A 10,462-nucleotide genomic window follows, 5' to 3' on the forward strand; every position below is an offset into this window, starting at 1 on the left:
ATGTCAGCAAGGAGGGGTTTGTTTCCAAAGATAGACCCGTTTCACACAGGGAGACTAAAGGTTTCTGAAATCCACGAAATCTATTACGAACAATGTGGAAATAAGGAAGGAAATCCTGTTCTCTTCCTGTAAGTTACAATGCAACCGTTCAACGTATATACATATTTATGTATATACATTATCATATATATTTGTCTAAAGGAAATTGACAAAGACATTTTATCTGCAAAACTATCTTCCGTTTTGTGATATCAATAACTATTAATCGGAAATATTGATACAGGTTTGAATGAAATAATTAATTACTTATCATTTTATTGTTAATGCACCGTTTGATACACGCTTTTTCTTTCATTAAAAATATCCAAGCTGTCTTTTATCGGGGTCATCCTAAAAAAAAAATAAGCAAACAAATAACGCAAAAAAAAACCAATCGAACTCTGTCATTCTAACAGATGGCATGTGCTTTTTTTTCTCATAACGCATTTCTTCTGCACATTGAGTCTGTAACGATAAAGCGGTGCAAAGGGTGAATAGGTCGTTAAGGTTATTTTCTGTTGGTAGATAATAGAGTCCTATAGGCCTAAAGGCTCACCTGATTGGGTAATTATTCCTCTACAGGCAAGGCACATTACATGTAAATTTTAATTTACTTTTACTCATTTTAAGATATATTTTGATATGTGTAGTTACACAGATACAAACTATGGTCATTTACTTGTTCTTCCCTTATACATTTCAATATCTCCTTGTCATCCATCTTCAACATCACTCATCTTTATCTTTATGTCCCCGAAGTGCTAAATGTCAAATTAACTTGCATATATCATTACACTGCAGACTTAGTATCAATATCACCATGTAACTTGTTGGATATCACAAGCCAATTTGGTCAGTAATGTTCATCAACGTGGTAAACTCTTCATTTGTACAAAAGTCACTCAAGGTCACGGGTCGAATAGGTCATCCATTCTGAGCAACATGGTATACTTTGCATTTGTATACCTTAGAACACTGTATAATTATGCCAAAAGAATATATATAATATTCCTTACACTGAAGATGATATTCGAAGTATAAGGTAAATACCTATTTTAAGCATGGCGGTCTTAGTGGCTATATATTGCATTCTGTTTTAACTTGAAACCTGCAGATATTTAGTTAGGACCTGTCACTAGTCTTTCCAAGGAAGTTCCATTTATATCTCATATATAAAAAGAAGCAAAATTAATTCCTTCGGTAAATATTCAAAAATAATTGAGCCAATACTTGTTGACGTGCCAGTAAGTTATTCTTTGTTATCCACTGACTGTTCACCTGTCAACCAGTCCTCATATATAACTCTGTCTGTCTCTCCAGACACGCCAGTCCTCACATGATCTAGGCTGTTGGTGCCTCCCTAGACACCAATCCTCATATATAACCCTGCCTGTCTCCCCAGACACGCCAGTCCTCACATGATCTAGGCTGTTGGTGCCTCCCTAGACACCAATCCTCATATATAACCCTGTCTGTCTCTCCAGACACACTAGTCCTCATATGATCCTGGCTGTTGGTGCCTCCCTAGACACCAATCCTCATATAAAACCCTGTCTGTCTCTCCAGACACACTAGTCCTCATATATAATCCTGTCTGTCTCTCCAGACACACTAGTCCTCATATGATCCTGGCTGTTGGTGCCTCCCTAGACACCAATCCTGATATCTAACCCTGTCTGTCTCTCCAGACACACTAGTCCTCATATGATCCTGGCTGTTGGTGCCTCCCTAGACATCACTCCTGATATATAACCCTGCCTGTCTCCCCAGACACACTAGTCCTCACATGATCCTGGTTGTTGGTGCCTCCCTAGTGGACAATGGCAAATTTAAAGAAGCGCGCTAGCGCTTCATGTTGAATTTGCCTTTGTCCAGTTGGCATTCATCAGCCCATAACTTTCAACTGAAAGCAGTTCAATACTTATATTTACATTTGACAACGATTTTTAAAGATTATATCCAGGAATTTGGTTTCTACGATGAATGAACATTATTATCGTCAAAGACGGAACAGGCTTTTCAACAGCCATCTTTCGTTATCGCCGACGTTACAATTATGACGTCACTATAATATTGACGTCATAATAGAGATTTGGAGGTTATGGACTCGTAACCTTCAAGTGGGCTTGGTAAAGTTATATAGTGGGACTGCAGTGTAAATGTAAATATATGATCCTGACTGTTGGTGCCTCCCTAAACATCAGTCCCCATATATAACCCTGCCCGTCTCTCCAGACACACTAGTCCTCATATGATCCTGGCTGTTGGTGCCTCCCTAAACGTCAGTCCCCATATATAACCCTGCCTGTCTCTCCAGACACACTAGTCCTCATATGATCCTGGCTGTTGGTGCCTCCCCAGACACCAGTCCTCATATATAACCCAGTCTGTCTCTCCAGACACACTAGTCCTCATATGATCCTGGCTGTTGATGCCTCCCTAGATACCAATCCTCATATATAACCCTGTCTGTCTCTCCAGACACACTAGTCCCCATATGATCCTGGCTGTTGGTGCCTCCCTAGACACCAATCCTCATATATAATACAGTCTGTCTCTCCAGACACACTAGTCCTCATATGATCCTGGCTGTTGGTGCCTCCCTAAACATCAGTCCTCATGATACAGGCTGAAGCGATGACGTTAAACCCCAATAAAGCCAGCGTAGATTATTATACAATCAAATTATCTACTTCACAGGATTTATGTAAAATATCACCCTTATGTGTCATAGTGGTTCAAGTTAAATTGACGAAAACACATATATGTCATATATTTGTAAATCAGATTTTATTTGGTCACTTACAAGAAATCTGACGTCGCTGCTACTTTAAACATGTCTGCAGTATACCCTGGGATAACAACATTTCTACCCCAATACGCTGTGTTATTCCACTCTCAAGACATTGTATAAATGTGCCGACTGTTGGATAAATATATGTTATATACAACTAGTGTATATGATCTTCCGGTCTTTTGATTGGTCAATAATTCGAACTTTGACCCGCGCTGCAATTGTTATTGACGTCATCAATAATAGAATGACGTCACATGATCGGGTCCTGGCCGTCACATGTACACCTTATTTGCATACGCGAAACTTGGCCACGTTTCCCTTTGATTCAAGCCGATATTTTTGTGGTAGAAACAGGTCACACGACTCGTGATTTTTGGATATGGAATTTATTTCACACTGGTAAGTTATTTTTTAAAAATTACAAAAGACACTCGCTAAACCTCGTGTCTTTTGTAACTTTTAAGAAATAACTCACTCGTGTGAAATAAGTTCCATATACAACAACCACTTGTCGTGTAACCTCTATTTAGATGCTCTTCTTGAAGGATAATGTGAGATAGCGCTAAATTATCACTTCAATTAGCACAATTTGTCTGATAATGTCATAAAAAAACTTGAGGAATGGGCGGCGACGGACGCATGCTGAAATCGTTTAAAAAATAATCTTTCTTTTAAAAACTCTGCCGAGGACCAGACGACGGACGCATAATGCAGCTAAAAATCGACGCGGGACTATGATAGATGGTTACCACAGGCAAATATTTTTCTTCCATGTTATAGGTTGTTTATTCGTTATTAATTAATTAATTCATTCATTCATTCATTAATACAATTATTAATTTATTTATTGAATTAGTTATTCATTCATACATCTATTTATTTGTTTATTTTCAAATGTTATTGTATAATTGCCAACAAGACAGCAATTATATTCACTTAGTGGACCTTCATATTACTTAAGTAGTCACATGTTTAATTTTAGAGGTTTGTAATGATGTCAATTTGTTTCTTCAATCCTTTAGTCACGGAGGTCCTGGATCGGGCTGCTGTCCCCGGGAGCGACGATTTTTTGATCCTGTGGCCTACAGAATTATCCTGTTTGACCAGAGAGGGGCTGGAAAGTCCACACCTGCTTCAGAATTACGAGTAAGCTTGATCAAATCTTGTAGAATATGGTGTTCAGTCGCCAGCGAATGGCTATTGCGCGGCCATTTTGGAATAGTGATCGTATATCTGTGTTTTAAAATGACAAAATCCAACAATGGTAATTCACATTTCGTCAGCGAAGTGTAGCTAGAGTAACGGACGAACTAGATTTTTTAATATAACTGATAGGAATATTTCGATATTTTTATGTGAGTGCACTTCCCATATATAATTCTTCTGTTCAATTCCCTCTTTATATATCTGACTTCCATTTCGGATTTCCACACTTTTGGCCTTTTGCACTGACGAGTGACCCAGATAGACACAACGGCTGTATGATGTACTTTGCATGACTGATAAGTCCTAGATGAATGACAGAACGGCAGTATGACGTCCCAGGCATCACCGACGAGGCCCAGGACAGAACGGATATATGATATCACAAGCACTACTGTCGAGGCCCAGGACAGAACGACTGTATTATGTCTCTAGAATCACCGACAAGTCCTAGGAGGACAAAACGGCTGTATGATATCCGAAGCATCACTGATGAGACCTAGAAGGACAAAGAGGCTGTATGACGTCCCTAGCATCACTGGCGGGACCTAGAAGGACAAAGAGGCTATATATAGTGCAGTTGTATTTTTCCAGCTACATTTGTTTCCCTATTTTTATTTGAAGGTTCTACTTACTTTTGTACAATCCTTTTGACAGGAAAACACAACTTGGCACCTAGTAGAGGATATAGAACGTCTGAGAAAACACCTTGGTATCGACAAGTGGGTGGTATTTGGGGGGAGCTGGGGAGCGACTCTCTCTCTCGCTTACGCCGAGAGACATCCCAATTGTGTAAAGGCTCTCATCCTCAGAGGTATCTTTGGCTCGACAAGGTAACCATACAGTATCAGCAATTTAACAATTAGTTTTTAAATGAAAAATAGATCTGCATTTCTACTTCATTTACAGAAACTATACATGACTGAGCTTTACAGATAAGCATGATATTGCACGCTGGAAAGGCATTTAGTTCAATACTTGCTTATATTTCTATTACCCAAATATTTTGCTGTTTTTCTTTTTCTTTTGTAGGAATAATCGAATTCAAACTAAAATGTATCACTCATTACCGACAATGTAACGATTTAGATTAAACATGATTAGATTGGATGACGTTCGGGATTTTTATGAAAACATTTGAATCGCAATATGTGTTGCCGACTTCCACTATTTTGTCCAAAGAAAACGTGATGAGTATTGGACAGCTTCTTTGTGAATCTTGTTCAATTTTTTCTAGTAGCATTTGATTGATATACGTAGGAGTTTGATCCATGAAGTTTATATCCCTAGGCGACCTTCACCTTAGCAAATTTACGTTGTCACAGTACAAATTTGATAACCAATCTAAATTTGCTATGATCTGAATATTTGCCAAATACCCATGACAAACCGTATGCGGTGTTGCCGCGTTCAATTAACGATATACATTTTAGTCACATGGCCATATGATGACGTCATGTTTAATGTGTGAATGACTACTAAATCTGCTTTAATAATTCGGTTGTTGCCACAAGCACCGTTCTAGGTATAGTTGACCAGACAGTTAAGGATTGTATTTTGTCATTTATTACATTTTTACCAGTGAAATATCAAAAATTATTCATTCTATAAAAGTGATATTTTTCACTCGTGTGGCTAATATTTTGATATTTTTCACTCGTGCTGCGCACTCGTGAAAAATATCAAAAGATTAGCCCCAATCTATTTGGTATTACTGAAGACACTGTTAGATATCCTCTATTTCTTAAGCTTTATCTTTTTGTTTTTAATTATTCATATTCTAAAGAGTATCGAATATAACTAATTGATCGTAGATAAATAAGTTCTACAATTAAATATAATATCACGAAGTACAAAGTCGATATTAAGATATTATACATAAAATCTCGGAAATGGTTTTTAATTTGTAACATTAAACTGTAATACTAAGTAATCATTCAATTCTAAAACAGTTTGCTATATGAACACAATGACTCAACATGTTTAGTTAGAAAGGACGCTAAACAGGAACAGAGTTGGTGGGAACTCATTTTGTTTGCGAATTATCGTACATCATCTCAATTAGCAAAAATGTTTTTTTTAATAATAATTTAAAACTGAAAGATGTTGATTAAAGCTTGCATATTATCTAATCTTACCCTGATATTTCTATAACCTGTTTTTCAGAAGGGAAACTCTTTGGTCTAACCAGGATGGGGCCTGTTATATATTTCCAGATGTTTGGGAGGAATTCCTGGCTCCTATACCGGAGGTAAGTAAGGCGAAGCGTATGCTTACCTTATCTTAAAGACCCCCGAAAATATATTGTTTATATAATCTTGTTCTATCGCAGTGATACCTGATGTTAAGATTTAGTAGTCATTCACACATTAAATGCGAAGTATGACTCATCTATGACGATATTGTTTAGCAAAACTATATCTTGTAATGCCATCACATTCAGTTGGGGTTTGCTCAGGTGACTTTTTAATAAAAAAAAAAAACATATTTAATATGCAACAGTAATAATTGCATATCATAAAAAGTTTTTTTGTCTGACCAAACTTTTAAGTGACAATAATGATTGTTTTTCTTAATTATTCATAATATTGTGAATTTTTCAACAAAACCTAGTTAGGTCAATTCTAACTGTTGTATATACACCAATTACGTACATTCCGTCTATGCTGATGAACTAGGCACTCAAACCTCTTTACCATACGAACAGCGGAAACAAGTACACTGTATTGGTATTCGTCTCTTTCACTGAGGAATAACTATATCAGATTCTGTATTTATTGCATTTTTGCCAGTGAAATATAGAAATTTATCAAACTAATAAAACTTTATTTTTACTGCAGCGATGAGCAGTGAAAATATAAGATTTTGCAGTGAAAATATATGTTTTGAGGTAAAAATATTAATTTTCCGTTTTTGACCAATCAGAACGGTCCTTTGTATTCACCTCGTAGAAACTTGCCGATTTTTCCAATCGAAGCGGAGATAGATAAATGGAGTTTTTTTGCTATATTTCTGAAATTTTCAGACTAGTTTTTGACAAAACACTCACTTGACGTTAGCTATTCAAGCACAGATTATCCTATAACAGCAGAAAACGCTTAAATATTGCGTTGATCAATCCTTTCAAAATGGCGCCGCCAAGTTGACGTGGAGTAACGTCACAAACAGATGACGTCATTACCGATTCCCGCACTTTTTGACACTTAATTTTTCGATGTTTTAAATTTTGTTTTTAAGTTGATGAAATGCAATAAAAAGAAAATTGAAAAAATTTGTATGACAGAATATTTCGATATTTTTCACTCGTGCTTCGCACTCGTGACAATATCGATATTCTGTCATACTCGTGAAATATGTTATATTAAACGGGAAACCATTCAATATCCTTTATTTATAACATTTTTACGGGCGAAATATCGAAAAATATCCCTTCTGTAAAAGTGATATTTTCACTATATTTTTTGCAAACGACAAAGGGAAAATTAAAGCTGACCCGGTATGTTTTTGCGATAAAATGTAATAAACAAAATATCTAACAGCATATTCAGTGATTCCGAATATGTTTTATTCGTGTGGCTAATATAAAAACAAATTAGCCCCACTCGTAAAATATATATGGTAATACTGAAGACGCTGTTAGATATCCTCTATATATTTTGTCATGTTATTATTCATCAGGGCGAAAGGGGAGACTTGATGAGTGCATACTATAGATGTCTCACGGGTGTCGACGAGAAAAAGATGATCCAGGCAGCCAAGTCCTGGAATAAATGGAAGCTAGCCACGTGCAATATGTTTGTAAATGATGATATGATAAAGAAGGCAGAGGAAGAAAAGCAGCCCCATCTCTATCCAAGGATTGAAACGTAAGACAAAACTTAGTACATTACACGTTGTGTGACTATCATTTTCTTTTATTTAACATGAATAATGGATACGTTTGTTTCATAGTAAACAGACTATTAACACGTTTGAAATAGAATGTGAACACATGATTAAAAATACTACTAGAAACTTTCTGTAAGACATGAATGCCTCCATTTTTAAAATCATTACAAGTTATCTTCACAAGCTCAGTGAGATGCGAATACACGAGATAGCTATGGGATCGACTAGTTGTTTACGCTTTAAACGTTGGTTGAATAATATTGGTTGACTAATTGGTTCTCTCAATCGACGATTATGTTGAAGAGTATCGCCTCTAATTAGTGTTTAACTGATCTAGTGCCTCGGCTACTGAGTTTATGACACGTCACAGTTTGTATCCACTGACGCTCATTCAGGTTGTGACCCTTTCTTTCTTTCTTGATATGTTTATATGCGTTCGTTGATATAGATTAGATTTAGGAATTAACTCGATGACGATATTGTTGATACGTTTACACAATCTCTTTGCTATTTCTAGTCATTACGTTGTACATGGAGGATGGCTAAAGACAAATGATCAACTTCTGAAAGATGTGGAGAAAATTCGTCACATCCCAGGAACGATTGTTCAGGGCCGCTATGATGTCGTTTGTCATATGGAAACAGCCTGGGCAATTCATAAGGTATTTCCTGTGTTGTTTTGCGCTTGAAAGGTTGTTAAGGGGATACGACACGGTCAGGAAATAGTGATCCGATATTCAGGAAAATTGATATGAGTAATCTCTGTGCCACCATTTGCTTTGTTGCAAAAAATTACTATGCTTTTCCAATGTCAATAACTCGATATCTAGACTGTTTGGTTGAGAAACCTTACTTATGTAAGAATTCATTTTTGAGGGACATTTTATTACAAAACTAAAACAAAAATGTTATCAACTAAATCCTACACTTAGTAACATTTTTGCAGAGATACATTATGATAAATATTCGATTATAGAAAAATAAAAACATAACCTTATCAAGAAGTTTTTCTTATCACATAAAATGGAGTTATCTATGTCAGAGTCAAACATGCCTCCTGGCTACACATATTACGTATCAGCTGTCACAAAGGGAAAGACTCCTAAAACCTGTACTTACACGTACAATGTAGCTCTGAAATTTGGAAATCTTTTTTTTCTTGGGAGATAGCAATTTATGAGTGTTGCATATCCTTCCTTTTCTGTACAATTGTAAGAGTTGTAATATAATTACTCCTTAAACAAAGCCCACTGTTGGAACACTTTAAAACTGTGGGACTAAAAGAGCCCCAAACCATGTAAAATTATTTAGATAATGATAAGCAGTGGAGCTTTAAATTCATGATCGTAGAAGGCGCCTTCTATTGGTCCATTTTTCATTTCTTGCGAGTAGCATTCCTGCTTCCCAAAAACTATGTTTTTTTTTTTGAAAATCAAGAATTACGATTAGTGTCCATTCCGGTTTGTTTAATACATTTTTTACCTTTTGATGTACGCAAGGTACTTGGTACAAAGATAAGAGAATGTTTTGTGGTGTCTGTTTACTTTATGTAACGCATAGCCATGGAATATATGGACCGATTTTATATGAATGCAGTATTTAAGAATCCCTCACAACCTTTTATCTTATTGAAATTACAGACCTTTCCAGCGATGGGTATAAATACAATGATGAACCCCATGCTTAAAGAAATTTGTAAGTAATTATCCTGATCCTTCGGTATATCGTAATATAACATTACTAATTTCTATCAGATCAGAAGGTTGACATATTCCCTGGTATTGCCGCAGTTTAAAATTGTTTTTTTTGTTAAACAGAAATGGCCCGAGGCCGATTTGTACGTGGTACCAGACGCGGGACATTCTTCAAGTGAACCGGGCATACTACACCAATTGATTGAGGCCACGGAAAAGTACAAAACCCTTTGACCTAACTCTTCTGATCATTTACTCTTTTCCCCATTTTAAAACAATGTATCTATCAATAGGATAGCAAACACACACTATCTTTGTCTTTATGTTATGATGAACGTGCAAACATTTTTTTTATGGTTGGACTTCAAATTAGCCTGATAGGTTAATTAATTATATTGTAACGCAAGTTTAAGAATTGTTGATTCATGTACGAGTCAAAAGGTTTCATTCTGTCGCTCGCACGCTTGACGTACTTGTAAATATCAGCAAATCGTTTTTCGTGACAGAAAATTGCAAGTGAGCTAATAAGAATTAACTTTCAGTTTTTGTGATTTTATCTCAACCTTTTTTAAATGTTCCGTAAATTCACAATATAAATACACAATATAAGATTTCTACTAAATGAGTTGTTCCTCCATGCCTGTAGGTAGGAAGAGCGCATAGTATTTTTTCATTGTCTGTCATATGTTAGACATGGCTGGTTATCATCGCCTGTCATATTTACGAAACGCATGGCTTGCTACCGGCGCCTGTCAGTCATACGTTACGCACGGCTGGTTATCATCGCCTGCCCTACATACGTTACGCACGGTTGGTTATCATCGCCTGCCCTACATACGTT

The 10,462-nt window shown here is 36.3% G+C and overlaps 1 protein-coding gene across 1 annotated transcript; it reads left to right on the top strand.

Annotated features, from left to right (window-relative positions):
- On the top strand, nucleotides 1-10,137 carry LOC117332260 (probable proline iminopeptidase). The gene is made up of 7 exons (XM_033891145.1): nucleotides 1-128; nucleotides 3,859-3,982; nucleotides 4,697-4,872; nucleotides 6,206-6,290; nucleotides 7,718-7,905; nucleotides 8,445-8,589; nucleotides 9,745-10,137. The coding sequence occupies exons 1-7, from the start codon at nucleotides 1-3 to the stop codon at nucleotides 9,853-9,855; spliced, it is 957 nt and encodes a 318-aa protein (XP_033747036.1). The 3' UTR covers nucleotides 9,856-10,137.
- The last annotated feature ends 325 nt before the right edge of the window (nucleotides 10,138-10,462 follow it).

The sequence above is a fragment of the Pecten maximus genome, chromosome 8 (genome assembly GCF_902652985.1).
Source record: "Pecten maximus chromosome 8, xPecMax1.1, whole genome shotgun sequence".
Taxonomy (NCBI): domain Eukaryota; kingdom Metazoa; phylum Mollusca; class Bivalvia; order Pectinida; family Pectinidae; genus Pecten; species Pecten maximus.

Coding starts and splice junctions, on each gene's coding strand:
- LOC117332260 (XM_033891145.1), top strand. CDS start 1: ATGTCAGCAAGGAGGGGTTTGTTTCCAAAGATAGACCCGTTTCACACA. Junction 6,291..7,717: donor TCCTGGCTCCTATACCGGAG/GTAAGTAAGGCG, acceptor ATTATTCATCAG/GGCGAAAGGGGAGACTTGAT. Junction 7,906..8,444: donor CTCTATCCAAGGATTGAAAC/GTAAGACAAAAC, acceptor TGCTATTTCTAG/TCATTACGTTGTACATGGAG.